The 18,530-nt window shown below is 49.1% G+C and overlaps 10 protein-coding genes across 10 annotated transcripts; 6 read left to right on the top strand and 4 right to left on the bottom strand.

Annotated features, from left to right (window-relative positions):
• The first annotated feature begins 95 nt into the window (after positions 1–95).
• Positions 96–1,257, top strand: EV420DRAFT_1073275 (uncharacterized protein). The gene is made up of 5 exons (XM_060465653.1): positions 96–490; positions 547–587; positions 640–693; positions 744–862; positions 917–1,257. Exons 1-5 carry the CDS (start codon positions 403–405, stop codon positions 1,212–1,214), a joined length of 600 nt encoding a protein of 199 aa, XP_060324374.1. The 5' UTR covers positions 96–402; the 3' UTR covers positions 1,215–1,257.
• A 2,343-nt stretch (positions 1,258–3,600) lies between these two features.
• EV420DRAFT_1577866 (AhpC-TSA-domain-containing protein) lies at positions 3,601–5,141 on the top strand. Its single transcript, XM_060474541.1, has 5 exons — positions 3,601–3,839; positions 3,888–4,068; positions 4,166–4,287; positions 4,343–4,494; positions 4,551–5,141. The coding sequence occupies exons 1-5, from the start codon at positions 3,714–3,716 to the stop codon at positions 4,654–4,656; spliced, it is 687 nt and encodes a 228-aa protein (XP_060324373.1). The 5' UTR covers positions 3,601–3,713; the 3' UTR covers positions 4,657–5,141.
• A 346-nt stretch (positions 5,142–5,487) lies between these two features.
• Positions 5,488–6,401, bottom strand: EV420DRAFT_1485236 (fungal hydrophobin-domain-containing protein; the record flags this gene model as incomplete). The annotated part of the gene is made up of 4 exons (XM_060470188.1): positions 5,488–5,535; positions 5,585–5,672; positions 5,723–5,799; positions 5,853–6,401. 4 exons carry the CDS (start codon positions 6,399–6,401, stop codon positions 5,488–5,490), a joined length of 762 nt encoding a protein of 253 aa, XP_060324372.1.
• A 1,066-nt stretch (positions 6,402–7,467) lies between these two features.
• On the bottom strand, positions 7,468–7,707 carry EV420DRAFT_1278305 (uncharacterized protein; the record flags this gene model as incomplete). The annotated part of the gene is made up of 1 exon (XM_060468080.1): positions 7,468–7,707. A coding segment is annotated over one exon (240 nt), but the record flags the coding sequence as incomplete, so codon positions are not given.
• A 135-nt stretch (positions 7,708–7,842) lies between these two features.
• Positions 7,843–9,461, bottom strand: EV420DRAFT_1649571 (uncharacterized protein; the record flags this gene model as incomplete). Its single annotated transcript, XM_060478330.1, has 8 exons — positions 7,843–7,889; positions 7,947–7,977; positions 8,048–8,080; positions 8,142–8,216; positions 8,272–8,515; positions 8,567–8,877; positions 9,157–9,263; positions 9,317–9,461. The coding sequence occupies 8 exons, from the start codon at positions 9,459–9,461 to the stop codon at positions 7,843–7,845; spliced, it is 993 nt and encodes a 330-aa protein (XP_060324370.1).
• Positions 9,462–10,503: 1,042 nt separating this feature from the next.
• On the top strand, positions 10,504–11,931 carry EV420DRAFT_1485234 (uncharacterized protein; the record flags this gene model as incomplete). The annotated part of the gene is made up of 8 exons (XM_060470187.1): positions 10,504–10,550; positions 10,651–10,971; positions 11,117–11,226; positions 11,264–11,320; positions 11,495–11,541; positions 11,593–11,624; positions 11,675–11,780; positions 11,848–11,931. The coding sequence occupies 8 exons, from the start codon at positions 10,504–10,506 to the stop codon at positions 11,929–11,931; spliced, it is 804 nt and encodes a 267-aa protein (XP_060324369.1).
• Positions 11,932–13,006: 1,075 nt separating this feature from the next.
• Positions 13,007–14,177, top strand: EV420DRAFT_1768756 (uncharacterized protein; the record flags this gene model as incomplete). Its single annotated transcript, XM_060480989.1, has 2 exons — positions 13,007–13,934; positions 13,988–14,177. The coding sequence occupies one exon, from the start codon at positions 13,007–13,009 to the stop codon at positions 13,928–13,930; it is 924 nt and encodes a 307-aa protein (XP_060324368.1). The 3' UTR covers positions 13,931–13,934; positions 13,988–14,177.
• On the bottom strand, positions 14,155–15,887 carry EV420DRAFT_1577831 (uncharacterized protein). The gene is given in 7 exon segments (XM_060474540.1): positions 14,155–14,249; positions 14,269–14,271; positions 14,313–14,369; positions 14,428–14,859; positions 14,881–14,883; positions 14,936–15,563; positions 15,620–15,887. The coding sequence occupies 4 exon segments, from the start codon at positions 15,659–15,661 to the stop codon at positions 14,432–14,434; spliced, it is 1,101 nt and encodes a 366-aa protein (XP_060324367.1). The 5' UTR covers positions 15,662–15,887; the 3' UTR covers positions 14,155–14,249; positions 14,269–14,271; positions 14,313–14,369; positions 14,428–14,431.
• Positions 15,888–16,056: 169 nt separating this feature from the next.
• Positions 16,057–17,762, top strand: EV420DRAFT_1485231 (uncharacterized protein; the record flags this gene model as incomplete). The annotated part of the gene is made up of 9 exons (XM_060470186.1): positions 16,057–16,069; positions 16,108–16,165; positions 16,208–16,273; positions 16,402–16,529; positions 16,799–16,855; positions 16,889–17,138; positions 17,383–17,523; positions 17,643–17,653; positions 17,710–17,762. The coding sequence occupies 9 exons, from the start codon at positions 16,057–16,059 to the stop codon at positions 17,760–17,762; spliced, it is 777 nt and encodes a 258-aa protein (XP_060324366.1).
• A 216-nt stretch (positions 17,763–17,978) lies between these two features.
• Positions 17,979–18,466, top strand: EV420DRAFT_1649568 (hydrophobin; the record flags this gene model as incomplete). The annotated part of the gene is made up of 4 exons (XM_060478329.1): positions 17,979–18,098; positions 18,154–18,224; positions 18,279–18,366; positions 18,419–18,466. 4 exons carry the CDS (start codon positions 17,979–17,981, stop codon positions 18,464–18,466), a joined length of 327 nt encoding a protein of 108 aa, XP_060324365.1.
• Between the last annotated feature and the right edge of the window lie 64 nt (positions 18,467–18,530).

Genomic DNA, 18,530 nt, shown 5'->3' with positions numbered 1-18,530 from the left:
GGCTTATATCGAACGAGATACTACTATTGTTGACTTCGATCTGAAACTTAAAGCGACCGGTAAGCGACCACAGGAGGAGATCACATGAATATCATATGACCAGGAACGCGTACATAGCCGTCCTAATTCTAGTACTACGCGTACCGCCGTTACCCAACAGGTATTTGCTTCCCATTAGAGATAAGTTTACCCCCCAGGAAAAAGACATTTGAACATTTGTCATTTTGATAATTCTCTGATACCGTAGTAAGTAGGACTGAGTGGTCAAAGTCAACAGTGAACACAGAGATCGGTCACGTCGGATATTTGAGTGACGTCACACGGTGACGAGCCTACTAACGCTGCCAATCACTCTGCTTCTTATTTGCACCTACGCACATCGCCTTTCACCTCACCCTTAACATGGAGGACGTAGTTTTTTTCTTTGCATGGATTATATCCTGTATTATAGGCGCTATATTCTGGAGCATAGATGGAGTCAAAAACTTCAGTACGTGGCGCTGGTGCAACAAACTTCCCTTTTGCCTGATGCTGAAGTCTCAACAGTGATAAAGCATTTGAAAGAACCCTTTCTTTCAATGATCCAGGCGAGTTCCATTCAACTTGGAGATGAGACTGACATCGAGCCTCGGCGAGAAGGTTGGAAAGGACAACGAGTCTGCGAGGATGTTCAAACAGGATAAGCTCAAGGCGGTACGCCTCTTTCGTTCCATCGCTACTCCTCATTCCTTACCAAAAGCTAGAGGCTAGAGAGCTTGAAGTTCGGTGTCATGGCCCAGATGTACGCAGTATACTGCACAGAACCTCCCGAACCTCCCTCCACCGAGCAACTGTACAGGAAGTGCATGTATCACTATCATAGGTATTCCCTTCAAATCTGTGATATTCAGAACCAGGATTGCTAAACATCTTCCAGGGCCTTATCAAGGACTCTTCGCGGCATCGAAACCGTGAACAACTTCGTTGAGAGAAACTGTTCGTTGAATGAGATAAATTCGCTTGCTTTGGTCGTCCAGAAACTCCGTGACAACACGTCTTCCCTTATGGACAACTACGAAACCCTGACGTCAGGCCTTGACAGAGATACAGATGAGCAGGAGCGTCGACAGAGGGTAAACATATGGTGCAAGTTCATAGCGGATTGGCCAAAGATTCCGGAGTTGAATGAGTTAAAACTTCGTCTTGCGGCAGAAGCGCTTCGGGGCAGTGTATGAACGGTACGGGATTAATAGACCACTGCTTAATTGGACATGGGACAGAAGACTGAATGTCAGACGAAGGTCGCGTCGCTATTCTCCATCATAGTAAGACGACAGTGCCGTCTCTCATGGCAAATTTACTTCCATCATGGAGTCGATACCATCGAAACCCTCGTTCCGGACTGCAGTCGCGTCTCCATGTGGGAAGCTCAACACTTAGGGAGTTGTCCCAGAACAAATCATGCAATAGAGAAAAAACAGTCTTGACATCTAGTCGCAATGATTAATTGATCACGGAAATCAAAGATGATGTATCTCTCACTTCTGCCTGCCTTCCAGAAACGATGGTTGATGCCCCATAAATCGCTCCCTTCTTCTTTGCAGTAGGTGCGATGGCGAAAATGACGGGCGCCATCAGAGCATGTCGAGCTTTCCGCTGCAGACGAATGGAAGGCGCCGACCATCATGGACCTTAGCAGCCAGCTGAACTGATGCATATCGCGATGCACCTCAGTAAGGAATTCTGTCCATATGAACTTGAGTTCACTGGGATCGAATTCGCTGATATCCGGAGGATCATCGACGGTGACACGCCAATCTATAGGTAGCACACTGAGCCGTGTTTTCGCTTTATCAAGTCGTATAGAGACTTGAGTTCGGATGAGTTGGTCAGAACCCTCCCTTAAAGGCCAGTGTGGTGCTCCCGGAAGGAGCTTAATCTCGAGGTTAATGCACTGGATGTTAGGGAAACACTTGCGAAAGCCGGCATAATTTGGCATGTGAGACAAGACTGTGTATGGGAACATGGCTGAGTCGTTGATTAATTTGATGAGATCGACATGGCAGGTGATGGTACGGGTAGATTTGCGGAGGAAAGGACGGTAGATTGAGGACTTTTTGGTACGGATGATAGAGCTGAGGTAGAATAGGTATCCGACGGTCGGGACGTAGATGTCTCGGGATGTAATACTCGCATAGACATCCCGCCAGAGGCTGCAGATACGGGGGCATGCAGTCATGAAGGCGATACGGTCATCAGATGGATGTTCAGAGTACCAAAACTCGGAAATGATAATCTCTGCGACCTCGAAGGGCAGATCGGTCTTATAGGCACCCATCGTCGGTGTAGAAGAGAAAGAGTTAAGACAAGCACGAAACCGCTTGGGCCTAGACACCTGGTTCCAAGTCTGACTCGGACCGGACCTGTCCGACACAGCTCCAACCAAAGCCGCCGTCGTACTGGCGGCGACGACAATAACAAGGCGCAAGGAAAGGGAAACCGAACACGCATCGTCCTGTGTGCCTGATTTGAGGCTATGCATTTTCCCGGGTTGCCAGATGTCTGTCTAAGGTGAGCAACACATCAAATTTTAACTCCATTTCTTTCCTTGGTTGTGAAAAGAATTGCATTAACGCTTTCCCTGTACCAGGTCGGTATTTCGTATACGACAAATCCTCTGGCTGAGATCTCTTCTTCCCCATCGTATCCGGGCAATCAGCTCGTCGATATCTGCGATATATCTATTTAGTTGCACCAAACCGCTAGAATGACGGACGAGGTACCTTTGAGAAAGAGCAACCGTTGTTCCCCGGTAGAGTTTACAGGCTTATCGTCGACAATCTGAAAGCGGATTTGGCAAGGCTTTCGTAGTCTGTAACCAGGTGGCATCTCTTCGTTTACGGTTTTGATAGCATCGTCCACGGATAGGTACTCTTGCGTTGATGGAGAGATGATGATACTGTTGAAAGGTGAGGTGTTTAAGCTGGTGGGGTTGGTATGCTTCCAGAGCTGAACTATAGGGCGAAATAAGCAACGACGGGGAGAGGAGATTAGGGATGTTTGACTCACGGGTGTTCTCGGCGCGGAATAGTTGCGCGATGCGGGTTTTTATGTCCTGGATGAGGTCGAGTTTTGGTGGCAGAGAGTTGCGATTGAAGGTGCCGCAGTTCTGGAGGTCGTAGGACAAGTTCATCGCGAGGTACGGACAGGATAGAGACTCCGGGACTGGTTTTTGAGTCTTGGTTATGAAGGACGACTCATAGTCCGAAGCCGAAGCAAACAGAACCTAAGTTTTGTGAGAGGGTATTGTTCACTAGCCGCAGGGAGAACAAAAGCCGTTTGGAAGATTTGGTCATCCGACCAGTGCTATGTCAATGGAATTCCTAGGAAAGGGAATAAGATGAAATTTCGATTATCCATAAGAGAAAGCTGGCGGCTATTCACATTGTCGACGAGTCCGAACATGCGCCGTCCTCTTTGGAAGTTAACTACCGATAAAAAATCGTCAGCAGAATCAAAGCAAGTAAACGAAATAAATTTACCCAGATACATACGGCCCCGCAGCAGAATATGTCCACAAAGGGAGTGATCGAGTCGAACATACGACGGCGAACAAGGGGTCTGTGCGAGAAACCTTGAACACGCCGGCATGCCGAGACGCGTACACGCGACGCGGTGTTTGAATATATTTGGCGAACCTTCCAACACGTCTCAAACCCGTACCACCACTATCGATGGCCCGCAAAGCTGTTGCAGAAACGACGACCGCCGAACCACGGCGCTCAACGCGGATATCATCCCAGCCTGCGCCCAAAGCGAAGAGAAAAGCCGACAGCGAGGGCGGTAGGCCCAAGAAGAAGGTATACCAGGTTCACCCTTATCGCAAGGACATCGCTGACCTTTCCCAGACGAAAAAGGTGGCGGAAGACACGGACGAATTACAAGAAAAAGTCGAGCAGCTCCAAATAGGTTCCTTGCTCACTGGACTGTCGATAACACTTCCGAACCAAAACGGCGAGGACGTTGAGATTGGGACGATTGCCAAGGAGCGGGGCGTGGTGCTCTTCTTGGTGCCCAGGGCTGATACTCGTGCGTTGCTAGTGGTTGGATGGGTACTCGTTGCTGACTGATCTTCGCTTCCATTCTATTACATTACGTTGGTCCCCCTTTTTTGCCTGCCTTTTAGCCGGCTGCACGCAACAAGCTTGCGCTTATCGAGATGCGTACGACAAGTTCACTGAGGCGGGATACGACGTGTATTGTCTGAGTGCCGACGAGCCAGGGAAGCAGGGTAAATGGAAGGATAAGGTTCGTTCATCTCAGCTTCATCCTTTTCCGCTGTTCTCACGCGTGTTTCGCATAGAAATCTCTGCCCTATAACCTTCTTTCCGATCCCAAACGTGTGTTCATTTCTGCGCTCGGCGCCGGTACCACCAAAACTTCACGAAGTCACTTTGTGTTCGCTAAGGGTGGTGTTATGATCGACAAGCGTATGCCTGTCAAGCCTGCGGAAAGGTTCGGCATGTTTGGTTTCATTCGAGAGGATCTCCCCATTAACTTTTGGCGTCTAGTTTCAAACTGGCCTTGGGCGCTATCCAGAAAGAGTCTGAGAAGGTCGACGAGAGCGACGAGAAGGAGGAGGAAGATAAAAAGGACGAAGGAGAGGATGGGGCATAGTTTCAGGTATTATTTTGGTGTATCTATTTCTTGATTTTCTGTGTTGTGCTTTCGAATCGGATTTGTGTAGGTCCTATACTGGGAGATCTGTGAGCATCGAGACGGGCAACGAAAGCCACGGCGGTGATGTTGACAGCCGCAGTGATAACTGCGCGTCTTTTCACGCTTTGGTCCATTGAAGGTCCTCAGAGTCAGGCAAACTCTCGGTCGTCACCGTGTTTTATGAAGTTGGGAGCCATGAAGCAGACGGAAAAGAACGGCAAGAGTAGTGCCTTCTGATACTTGTTGGGTTCTGAGGCAGGAGATCGGATGTTACCGTCGGTAGTCTTCAGGCCAGGCCAGACCCTAGTCCTCGAGGCGTGTCATGCATAGATGCCTTCAAACATCCGTATCGATTACCGGCGGCTTAGCATGTAAAGAAAACGGAAAGACGATATATAGATGGTTATGTAGAATCCATTTATCAGATCCATATATCCCACCCACTCCTCCCAGACCAGAATCTCTAAAAGGAGACTCAACGAAAAGTCCTGAGCGATATCTCCTCGACGACCGCAATACAATCAGACGGAGATGGTAACGCTCTAATGCATTGACCGACCTGGGATGGTGTTCAAACTTGTCCAACTAATTACCTGACTCCGGCTTAGTGCAAAGACACTGTAAGGGAACGGTCGGGAAATCCAAGGCTTCAAAATGATAAACATGATAGTCATTAGCACATATGTTACTTTTCAGTAATACTGACTTTTCTCGATCTATTTACTTGTCGAACAAATTAATCCACTTTCAACTGCAACTATAGCCAAAACGTTCTGGTTCACGAGTCCTTTAGAGCCCGACATTGAGGGGGGTGCAGCCAAGAGAAACAAGGCCGTTCTAAGGAAAGGTGAGTGTCGAATCAATCTGCGAAACACTTGTTACTGACGAAGTTATTGTTATCACAGCAGACGACTTGGTTGTTGCACTGGGTTCCGCCAACACCAATGACGGAGATGGGGCTGCAGGACAAACCGCTGTAGAACATGAGCTACCGCCGTCTATTGAGGATAATGGAAAAACCTACACATTGCCAGTGAGCTGACCGACGGCGACTCCGAGGAGGGCCAAGAGGGTTGAAACGGGGGCACTCAAGTCGGTGGGCTAATAATTCTCGTCAGCTTTTGCATGGATCAGTGGGAGGAAGATAGACTCACGCTCTGAGTAGAATCACAGCACTGCGCCGTACCAGTTGCGGTGCAAGCGGCGCCGTTACCGCCGCTGGGCGCTGGTGCGGCAGGCGCGGCAGGCGCTGCTGGTGCTGCTGGTGCTGCTGGCGCGGCAGGAGGTGCTGCTGGCGCTGCGGGTGCGGCTGGTGCAGGTGCTGCAGGAGGTGCTGCAGGAGCAGCTGGTGCGGCAGGCGCTGCAGGTGCTGGTGCGGCGGGAGGTGCTGCCGGTGCTGCAGGCGCGGCCGGTGCGGCTGGTGCTGCAGGTGCATTCCTGCCTGTAATAATAGCACCATCATACGATTCTTCGCGACGAAGGACTGGGGAGATGACCGGGGAGATCGTGACAACCTGTCTGCCCGTAACAACAGTACGTTTGTTGGATTCTTCAACTAAGGGAAGAGGATACGGGGCAGGGCAGAGGATGTCGGAGAGTTGTCTGCTCGTAATATCGTCACGGGGAAGGACGACAGGGATCACACCAGCGCTGGCAAGGAGGGGTAGAGCCAGAAGAGCTGAGACAGAGATACGAGCGAACATGATGAAGTGAGATTGAATAAGCTCTACAATTGTGAGGGCTTGAGATTACCTGCTGGTTTAATCCCTCTCTTATAGTTTTCCGAGTCGTCCTCTCTGGGCGACGGAGGTCATCAGTTGTGGAGTAGAAATGAAAATACAGCTGTGTATGAGTGCCGAGGTCGAGTAGGGGGGAACGAATGACGCGTCTGACGCGGTCAGGAATCATCAAGCCTCGTTCAATAGGTATGTTTGAATGATGTGGGGAACCGAACAAGGGGGTATCAGTCGAAAATAGTCCTTGGTCACGGCGACACGCTTCTCCGACCTTCGTTTCCGGTGGATAGGCACATCCGTGCAAAACATAAGTCATGAGGTTATGTTTCACGGAGATCTAGTATCTCGGGACCCTGGGTGATGAGTGATGTTTCCCGCCGCCATCCCGCCAATGTTAGTGTCGTTCACTGGCTGGCGGTACTGTTTGGAAAAGACCAATTTCATGTGTTGTAGCGTCGAGAGAAAACAGATACGGTAATCCGATGCTGTAGCACCACAGCCGATCTAAGTGCTATGAATATGTCCAGACTTTCGGACTCCAATGGCGACCATGTTTTCTGATGCCTACATAGTAGAGATGCCACATAAGTGGTGTTGGTTGAATATGCAGCCTATGACTCGTCATGATGAGCTGAATCGGTCAGGACGCATATACTATGCATGTACGCCGTGACCTCCGCATTCGTATTTCGAAGCATCTGGCGAGTTGGAAGCACGAGGACAATCATGAACGAACGGTTCCTGATTTCTGTATTCGGGTACTTCATTTTCAGGAAGAACATTGACGCAAAGAATGTCACAATACCTTAGTAGCTGGATACAAGCCCATATCACACCCAATAAGAGCGAACTGTTTCAAGATTCTAATGGTGGAGAGGTTGTACCATCTAAGATGTATAGGCGAAACGACAAAGCCCAGGGCGGTATCTGCACGAACACGAATGGGGTCAAGACACAGCTCTCTAATGAAAATACAGGGTCTATTACCTCACTGCAACGGAGATGTCCGTAGACGGCCTCGTTGATTGGTTCATCAATACACCAGCTCTTCCGGCCACGGATCGACAAGACATCCGCGGTTCTTGTGGAATACTCCGAGCGTCTTTCCGTATGTTTCTGTATCCAGCACGCCGACAGCCAGCCCCTTCTGTATATCGTTCGGGAAGGCCTTGCTGAGCTCCCTAGTTGACATGTTCCACAACCCCGTATCCGCGAAGGAGTTGGTCAACACCAAACAGTGCGGCCTGAGGAACTCTAGACCAAGCATCCCTCCCTAAGAATAACCGAACAAGTCGAATCCGTCTTGATCTCTAGGAAGTTAACCAGCACTCCATGAAGAGATCGATAGTCCGTACGGCGGTTTTGGTGGGAGACGCGTCGAGCGGCACAGAATGAAAAGAATTCGCAATCACTGGGCAGTCACAACCACAAAAACGGGATCGGGATCGGGAGGCGCTAATATAGTTCGAAATGAGGGAGGCTACAAAGAACGACTCGCTCATAGCAACGCACCTAGCTGCGATTCTTCAGTCGCCGTGTTCTTCTTCACAAAGCTTAGCCTCATTTCTATACATGTGTTAGAATGGTACAAGTAGATGGAGCAACACACACACCTCGTCAAGGGAACGTGAAGGCTCCCATCGCAGCTAGGAGATGTTGATCTCACAGTACATGCCAAGGATCAGTTGTTCCTCTTCAAGAATTGACAATCTTCAGTAGCAGGAAAGAGGACGCCAGAATCTCGAAGTTCGGAACACGAACGCGGTCAGCTCTTCGGTGAGCCTGCAGGAGAATCGTCAGCTATAGAGAAAGATGGTGACAAGTACATTCCACGTACAACCATACGGGCATTTGCCGATGATGATCGATTGGTGTATCGCAGTACGCGAGCTCTTCCGGCTACGAATTGATGAGACATCCATGCTTCTTGTAGAACACCCTCAGCGCCTTTTCCGTACGCTTCCATATCTGTCACGCCTGACAGCCAGTCCTTTCTGTACATTGTCCAGGAAGAGCTCTTCAGGTTGACGCGTTCCACATCCTGAAACGCCAATAATTTGGTCGCCAGGTGGACGTAATCTCTTCATGCCGCCAGTGCACTGCCGAGTTCTAGACCTAGCATCCCTCCCCACGGACGTTGGACCGTTCTAGGATGCAGGAAGTCGATAAGTGCGTCGATGAAGGGATCAACAGCAGGAGGCGATGGAGGAGAGATGGCTTCTTTCGAGTCGTCTGCGTCTTCACCAAGAATAGAAGAGAAACTCGTGCGGAAGGACTGATATAAGTTTGGCCATAGAGCGGGGTCAACTGGCTGATACGACTGCCGATGCTGCTGGTCCAATGGAAGAGGACGCGTCGAGCGGCATAGGATGAAGAGGAGAATTCGCGTATTACGGGCAGCCAAAACCGAAGAAATGGTTTGGGATCGAGAGGCGTTAAGGCACTGGAGATGTGGAGAGATCAGGAAGGCCTGTGGAGCACGACTAGCTCATAACGGCGCACCTAGCTGAGACCCTTCGTCACCACGTTCTTATTCGTAGTTGCTTGACCGGAACGAAGATTACGAAAAGCTGGGCCTCGTTCCTGTACGCGTGTTAGATTGGTAGAAATAGATAAAGGAAGACACACACCTTACCAAACGATGTTAATGCTCCCTCCACACCCAGAGATGTTGATCTCCAACACAGAGCAAAGGCTCAGTTGTTCCTCTTCAACAATTGACAATCTCCATAGCAGAAAAAAAGGACGCCAGAATCTTGAGAGGATGCTCAAGTGCCTGGCTGACACGCTGCTGAAGATAGGACTGTCGACGTTCCTTGTGACGAATTACTTGAGAACGAAGTTAGCATCGAGAAAAAGTCACTGACTTGGAGATAGCTCACCGAGTTGAGGAAGTTGGGCACTACTCCAGGCTAGGATCCTCTGTTGCAATTGATGGTGCTGGCACTGACGAAATGGAACGATATCGAGCGTTGCACTCCTGCTAAAGCTGGCATCGAGAAGGTATACAGAGTATTGGGGAGACATGATGATGATGGAAGGACTCGGAAGGGGAGGACCGGAAGCCGATCTTGTTTGTTGACGCGAACGTCCAAACAACTTTTTGTCGATCTTGCTCGCCATGCTCCTCGTGCGCCAATGCAGAGTTAAATCACTGTCCTCGTATCGACAATGACCACGTATAAGTTCCTTCTCTCGCCGGCAACACTCGCACCCCGGCCCGTTATCTCGGACTTTCGTCTGGTCAAGTTAATACCTACATACGATATTAAAGGTCCCATGGCTGAAGTTCTGAAGTTCGTCCGTCCTGCCTTGGACCTGGGAGACGTTGGGATCATTGATGGAGCATATACGCCACCTCGAATCCAGGATGAACAGCTTCAGCCGCAGGCTACATTGTTCGATGCTCCTCTCCGGCACGAACGAGATTCATAAATCCGTATTCGCGCCTGTTCAATGTCTTCCAAATGACGTTTTGCTTATACGTATCTTTCAGATGTCCATTGATGCAAGGTCAAATTCAAACTCGACGTGAAAACCACCGCATGGCTCTTTCCCACTTTCGTCCATAACAGAATTCAGAATCTGACGTTGGATGGCGATATTCTTTCTATTCTGGACCGGTTCTCCATTCCAAACTTGACGGGATTATTTTCACAGCAAGTGCGTGAATTATCTGGTTGGACTAGATGATCTCGGAGTCGGGCACGTCCTTCGTTTTGTGGAGCGCTCAGAGTGCAGCGTACAAACGTTCTTCTACTTCAGACTAATCGACCTTCACCACGAACGCTTAACCCTGGCCACATAAGTATGGTACGACTGCATACCCAGCACTGGTTCCTAAAACTTGAATGTTGAATAGCTACTGGGAAACCTGGTGAACGTGCAGGCATTAGAAAAGAAGGGGAAGAGCCATGTATGCGCTCAGACGAACAAGTTCAAATCTTGTCCATGCAAGCAGCCCTACTCTCCCTGCGCTCTAGACAGCGGCCAGCGTACGACCCTTTTTCCCATCATCCTCAAAAGCATCGGTTGCTTTTGTAGGCCCTTCTCCCAAATCAACACCACCATGTTCATTGCTCGCTCTCCGCGCGTCCAGCTTTTGTCCAAATGCTGGTACTTTGCAGGAACCAGCCTATACCTTCTCGACATTCTTCACTACTTCCGTATCCTCTCGCCACTCAAGAACGCGTCATATCTACCATTCTCTCCACAGGTGCCATCACTGGACTAGCTATCGTCACCGTGTTTGTCGCTCTGCTCTTCTTCCTCAACCTAACGACGAACAGACCGGCTGGACGGGTATCCTTGACAGCCTTCCGCCACAGCCAATCTTCTTCGTTTGTCTTATTGTCAATGATGCGGTGTATCAACGTGTGCCGGGAACGGAGGTGTTGGAAGGAGAACCAGTGAGAATCGGGGTGCTGATTGTGCAGTTATGGGGGTGTATGAAATACATTGGAATTCCTCTCGTTGGGTCTGTTGGTTTCATGACATATTCTATCGCGAGGGAGCAGGCCAGGGATGTGGAGAGAGCGTCGGTGAAGACATGAGGTAGCTATTCTACTATGGCTCTCTCCTAAACGAGATACTGACCTTTTTCTTGTTTCAGCAGGCAGTAGTTCCTCTTTACATCCACTTTTCGTATAAACTTACAATACACAACCTTCGATAACGTTCAGAGGCCTATGGAAACAGTGGTCGTCGCCATTGACAACACTTGCCACCACCGCCACTTTAGCGACTCGAATGAATGCTGTTCGAGAGCTGACGTTCAAGGATGGCAAACCTGGTATCCGGCATTTGACGTTGTGTCCGTATGCTTGAAGGTGGAGCTATCTTCGAGGATGTTCTCGGATGGAGTAATGCTGAGTTTTCCCAACTCGGTGAGTCATCTCTCGTGACTTTTTCTTGACGCTAATTCCTTTTCAAGTGAATCATCGTCGTGAAGAGCGATGTCGACGATCTTTCTCCGGCAATGTCCTGACCAGACACCTAGGCTTCCTCTCTATATTCTGGCTTTCTTTTTTCTGCGACGGAAACTGTCAATTTTTGAAGAGGAACTGATCCTTCGTACTATGTCGGAGCGGTAGCGTCCTTTGATACGGTGTGTTTTACCCTCCGTCTTCTTTTACCAATGTAACGCGTTACGCGACAGTATAGCCTCTTCATCTATGCAAATGCTGACTGGTCGGTCGAAGGTCGAATTTTGCTGTTCAATGACTCATCGCTCATTGAAGCAATTGTTATTCTTGTCTGTTGGTACCTTCATCGCAAACTCCTGGAGCACCTCCGCATCCAAGACGGGTTCTTTCGTGGGGTGGGACACTCGGTTTAGAGTTCGAGGTATGCAGGCACCGTGTCACTTGGCGTGTACCAATTCATTGACGAATATGTAGAATGCGTCGGCTAGGGAGCCAATAGGGCGGACGATGTACAGAAAGGGTTGACTGGACATAGCGGATATGAAAGTATACGACAAGCGCTCAAGGCGTGACTGGAGGAATGAGTATATCCAATAGACCAATCGATGAGTCTGTTGGCGGACATCTCCGTTGCGGTAGAGATGTAAGCGGCCATTTCACTCTGGTTCTTGACGATTGCTGACAGACCGTGTAGGCTCGGAGAGCTGAGTACATGGGGACCATCTTGATCACGGCTATTTTCTGACCCTTGCGATCAACGGGCACGCAGAGACTGCTCAGAACTTTGTCATCGACAACCCCTCCGCCGTTGGACTCTTGAAGGAGTTCGTTCTTGGTGGCTGCGACAGCTTATATCCAGCTAGGTATAGCACCATTCTTTGTGTCAATGTTATTTCAAAGAATGATGTTTGATCAGTACATACCCGAATACAGAAATCACGAAACGTTCGTCCATGATTGTCCTCGTGTCCTGGCTTCTAAGTCTCGCGAGATGCCTCGAAGTACAGATTCAGCCATTCATGACTAGTTATAGGCTGCAACGCCACCTACTCGGCACCGCTGCGAAGGCACAGAAGACATAGTCCGCCATTTGTGCCTGACGGTCTGGACGTATCCATGGCCCACGCATAGATCGACTCCGGTGCCAAAGCATCGGACTTTTTTCTCTCGACGCTACTTTGCATGAGCATGAAGGTGGTCTTTTTCGAATAGTATCACTGCATCCAACGAACGACACGAGGCGGGATAGCGGCGGGGGATATCAATCGTCACCCAAGATACTAGATCTTCGCAAACTGCAACTTGATCACTATTCTTGCACGGACGAGCCAATTCACTGGTAATGATGGTCAGAGAAGGGTGACACCGTGATAAGGGACTATTTTTGACTGATTTTCCCTTGCTCGGTTCCTCACATCATAAAAACATACTGTTAAACAAGGCTCACAGTTCCTGACCGCGTCATACGCGTCATTCGTTCCCCTCCACTCGTCCTGGGCACTCACAGACCTGTATTTTTGTTTCTACTCCACGACTGATGACCTTCGTCGCCCAGAGGAGACGACTCAGAAAGCTATAAGAGAGGGATTAAACCAGCAGGTATTCTCAAGCCCTCACAATTGTACAGCTTATTAATCTCACTTCACCATGTTCGCTCGTATCTCTGTCTCCGCTGTCCTAGCTCTGCCTCTACTCACCAGCGCTGGTGTTATCCCCGTCGCCCTTCCCCGTAATGATATTATGACCAGGGAGATTCCTACAATCTTCCCTGTCCCTGTTATATGCCCTACCTCTCTCCCCATTCCCCTTCCCAGCGATGAATCGGATGACGGTGCGGTTATTACGGGCAGGCAGGCTCTTCCCGCCCTTCCAGCTCTGCCGGCTCCTCCCGCTCTCCCAGCCCTCCCAGCCCTTACAGGCAGACAGACTCTTCCAGCTATTCCCGCCCCTCCCGCCATTCCAGCCGTTCCAGCCGTTCCAGCCCTTACAGGCAGGCAGGTGATTCCAGCTCTTCCCGCTCCCCCCGCCCCACCGGCTCCTCCGGCCGTTCCAGCGATTCCAGCGATTCCCGCCCTTACAGGCAGGCAGGTGATTCCAGCTCTCCCGGCTCCTCCTGCCCCGCCAGCTCCTCCAGCCGTTCCAGCAATTCCCGCCCTTACAGGCAGGCAGACGATTCCAGCGATTCCAGCGATTCCAGCGCTTACGGGCAGGCAGGCTCTTCCGGCCCTTCCAGCTCTACCTGCTCCTCCAGCCCTCCCAGCTCTTCCGGCCCTTCCTCGCGACGAATCAAATGTTATTAGCAGGCAGGTTACGATCTCCCCAGTCCCTCCCACCCTTCCGACCGTCGATGAAGCAGGTGTTATTGAAGGCAGACAGGTTGTTACGGGCTCTCCCACCGTCTCCCCAGTCCTTCCCGCTCTTCCCCGTGCTATGATTAGGGGCAGGCAGGTCGTCACCATCTCCCCAGTCCTCTCCCCAGTCCTTCCTCGTGATGATGGTGCCATTATTGCGGGCAGACAGGTCGTTACAGGCTCCCCAGTTATTTCCCCAGTCCTTCCTCGTGGACAGTGATTTCGTTAGTAACGCTGTCTTTCAAGTTGGTTATACGCTCATATTTTCTTCGAACAGAACGCCTTTGGCTTCTAATGGAGCAGGCAATTTCTCGTGAATCAGAGCGTCTTGGTGATCTCGTAAAGTGCATTCGTTCGTTTAATAGATAAATAGTTGGAGAAAACAATATTGCTGGGTAGTAGCAAACTTTGTACCAATACCTATAACATTTCGAGTTTTTCTGTCATTCGAAGCTTCCTGCTGAATCATAGCTCTCCTTGTCAAATTATCGAATGGGTGGTTCAAGTAAGCCGTGGTGAGTTTGGCCATCGATCGATCGGAGCTCTAGTTGATATAGAATCATGATATATGTTACTTACTACCAGGGAGAAAATGTATTACAGAAGGAAGCTAGTCGTCGGATAAATATTGAACGCGAGGAGAAAACTCTGCTATTCCACTGTCAAGCCAAGAATCAGACTCGCGGTTTACGCTGATTTGCGAATCATATAACAAAGTCTTTCAATTTGTATCCTCAACGATATCTACATCAAGCATGTTTCTTTTATCCACGAGCGGGAGTGTTTTATGGACCCACTCTATGAAATGCGATCCTTCCCATGAAGAAGGGTCATCAACGTGAGAGTTAAATGTCACCTTCATCCGTTGAAACGCCTTCATGTCTCGGCCTGTTAGGATCTCATCCAACCTTGACCATTGCCTCACCCAATCATTGTCATCCATAGTGAAGCTATCAAAAAGCGTGGGAGGCACGACCATCAACATAAGTGTCTCCACCATGATGGGTCCATCAGCGCCAGTCAGAGAATCGAGCAACCATCTCATGACTTTCATATGCCAACCGCGTTCACTACACTCCATCTCAATCTTCAACGTCGACATCGTCAGGGGAAGCACGTCAGGCTGAGCCGGCCATTCCGACATTACGTTTATACGATAGTCTTCAATTCATTTTGCAAACCATCATCAGTGTACGTTGTACCAAAAAACAAAGACCTCACTCACCAACTCTATCGATACGAATCTCCAAGCTCCTCAATGATCTTGCCGCGCGGACAAACGCGCATATCGAAGAGAGATATTCCCCAGCAGGGTACATGATACAAAGCTCACGCAGGGAGTCCACATATACCACTCGTAGCTCCCTTCGATGGATGAGGAACTCCACGACGGAAGCATGGAACGACGTCCCCCACATCGATATCTTGTTGATCTTCGGAAACGACCCATCAACGCTCCCGAGCTCTACGAGAAAATCCTGCCGGAATCGTATCGCAGTCAATTCGAGGCTTGTCAACCTGGGGAGCTGACCGATGAGATGGTGGAGCGACCATGGATCGGGGAATTGGAGTCTGTCGAGGTAGAGCGTGGTTAGGTTTGGGAGGGTTGATAGGAATGGGGTTAGGCTGGGGATTGGACTGGAGCCTTGGCTGATCGTGATGCTCTTGATGTATGGGAGGATGCTTTGGGAGACTGAATCGTCGGGTGTGTGCTTGAGCTCGATGCTGTGTAAGAGGTGTACACGGGTGCGGAGGTAGACGAGTCGGCAGACGAAAGAACAGGCGATGAGCGCGTCTTTGTCATCCCAGAGGTAATCGATGATTTCGTTGATGAGTTCAGGTGGAATACTAAGCTGCATTAATGCGTGTCACTGTCAGCGTGTTTCTAAATTTTCTCTACATCACGTACGGAATGGCGTGTTGTTGTACTAGCTTGAACCAAATCTTCCATACTACGCGAGCAAAGATGGCGTATTGGAAGGTGCTCTATTATCGAAAGAAATATCTTGACTCCGACGATCCGACGTACTTGAAGTTGCCGGTCACAATTATTGAAAAATTCTGGTGGACGCCAGGCCTCAAATTCTGCGTCTTGGGTGGTGACGGTGATGTGCTGGAGAGATCGTAGAATTTGAAATCGGAAAAACCATGATGAGATCACGTGGATGGACGCGTCGCTAGTTCAAATATAATAATAATTGGTATCTATCCAATAGAGATGTGCATGGAAAGACGTAGGGACCTTCTAGGCGTATGCATTTTGTATTGCTTTCCGCAAACTTCTTTGAATATTGGCAGCAAGATGCCGTAAGGCAGTCGTCGTATTGGCGATAAGAGAGTGCCATAATGATTGGCGTAGGTTCTGAGCCTGTCACGGTCTCTGTACAATTTATCTAGATTGCGCAGAAGTCGCAATATTTCAACGTCGTATATGCAGCGACTTCCTTGACTATCTGTGAGTGAACACCGGAAATTGATTTTATTTCTGACTCAGCAGGCGAATATCCCTCGCGAAGCCTCTAAAAGAGCTCAGACGACGAGAGAGTAGGGTCTTTAGAAGAAGGTAAACTCCTGCCGCATTTATGGCAAATGATTGTCGATGGCCAGCTATACACATCGTCGTCTAACAGCATTAGTCATTTGATATCAACTTTACACGAAATTCTTTAAGAATAAATGTACCTTCAACAGTGTTTTTCATTCTGTACTCCAAGTCGTTATTCCAAATACGGCCTCAGATCTGAGGGAACCAAATTTTGCTGCGTCTGCGGTGAAGTTGAAGTTGCAGTTGGAAATTGAAATTGGCAATTTCTCACGCGGTCGGACCTCGTGACGAACACTGTTAACTAAGTACTAACAGTACTGTCTCTTACCACGGCCCCTTCCATTTGCGTTCTCCACTCGACAAGGAACACATAGCAGCAATCCTAAAATATTGGCGCATGGAATTTATGAACTTAAGTATTTTATGATTATTATATTTTTTAACTGTTGTGTTGACCATGCCGCCGCCTACCAAGGGCCGAATAGGACAATAACAGGACCACTATTCACACATAATTCCGAGTCGTACATCATTTTATCATAGGTTTTCTATGCTCAGGCAATCCAAGTCTTGGGAACACTTTTACTTCAGATTCTATCTGTAAGTTTCCATGCTTCTTCCTGCATACTACAGTGTGCGTCGGCATAATTTCGATTCGTGTCTCGTTCGGTGGCGGTATTGGGTTGATATTGGGTCCTGAAAATTCCGGCACTGTCAAAAAGAAATACTACATGTGCCATATGAGACAGCGTACCTGTTGCCATGTTAACTTTACAAGCTATCAGAAGGACGACTCACTAGTGGGTGTGTTCAGTGGCATTATTACGGTCTGCGTTGCACCTGCCAATGAGTCAAACCTGACCAGGGGAACATCCGACACGAGGTAAGTAGCATTCACCGTACATCCTTACAAGGTAATGTGTTTCCTCGCAGGTCCTATCAACAGCAACGCATAGAAGTCTCAAGTGTCTACTAGTATATGGTCTCCCGGAGTATGCACTTTCGTATAGAGATTTGCATTAATCGGTGACACCGATATTCAAAATGCATATCTAAAATGTACGTCACTTCTAGGGAGCTGAGCAGATCAGGGTGTACCGATAATTGCTTCCGGTATAATTTGACAGTGTGTTTGCAAAGCCGGGAAAGTTCATCAACGTAGAAGAGATCGCCTTCTCTGCTCTGAAGAAATGGGCGAGTAACATGCCACGAAAAAAGGGGGCTGCACTTTCGAACTTTCTAATCCCAAATGCGATTCTTGTTGGAATGTAAACGCGGCGTCCAGTCAATGCGATCACGGCGGCGGCATTTCTTCATGGGATGACCGGAAAGTCCGCCCTGAAACTTGAATGAGATATGCCGATCGTTATCAATGCATAAACTCAAGGCAATGGCCAAGTACGTCGGGGAAGGTTTTCGCCGTAAATTAGCGACTGATATTCGCTTCCTTGCAGCGCCTCCTCAGGCACATAGGACATCGCGGTACGGCATTTCCACCAAGAAATAGTCATCAAGGGCATAATCTGTGTCAAATGTACACATTCCTCGCCTTGGTCAGTCGCGCAGCTGTCTGGACAAGCTAATATTGCTTGCGGTCAATGTCCGGATGACCTCTACACTCGGGGATAGCAAAGAGGCCCAAATTCTATAAAATGGAGGTGAATTTACTGGTATCATCAAGTCGAACAACCTGCACAGTTGTACAGCTCTCTCCTAGTTCAAAATGCGTCTCTCGTCTTTCACTCTCCTGGCTTTGCCTCTCCTTGCGACCGCCACTGCCATTCCCCGAGATGGTACGACTTGCACCTCTGGCACCGCGCAGTGCTGCTCGTCCATTCAGAGTGTGAGTTTGTCGTCGTTCGCGAGCATTGGAGAAATGGGCTGAACACGAAAAATAGGCCACCTCCAATCCTATTCAAAGTCTTTTGGGTCTCCTCGGAATCGCCCTTGGTGGCCTTGCTGGTGATGTGTAGGTTTCGTCTCCTGGAAATGTCGCGGCGCATGGCTAAAGACATCTTTGTAGTGGTCTCACTTGCAGCCCAATCACTGCTATTGGTCTCGGCACCACTCAGTGCTCCAATCAGGTTGTTTGCTGTCAGAATAACAGCTTCGTCAGTATTGTTGTCATTTAAATCGAATCTAAGCTAACACTTTTACTAACAGAATGGTCTCATTGCTCTTGGGTGCAACCCCATCAATATTGCTCTCTAAGGGAATCGAGAATTTGGCGTGAATTGGAACGATTGTGACAATATGATCTCCAATATTCACGTAC

The sequence above is a fragment of the Desarmillaria tabescens genome (genome assembly GCF_030435595.1).
Source record: "Desarmillaria tabescens strain CCBAS 213 chromosome Unknown EV420scaffold_63, whole genome shotgun sequence".
Taxonomy (NCBI): Eukaryota; Fungi; Basidiomycota; class Agaricomycetes; order Agaricales; family Physalacriaceae; genus Desarmillaria; species Desarmillaria tabescens.
Note: the sequence above shows the minus strand (reverse complement) of the source record. Positions and strands in the feature narration are given on the sequence as shown.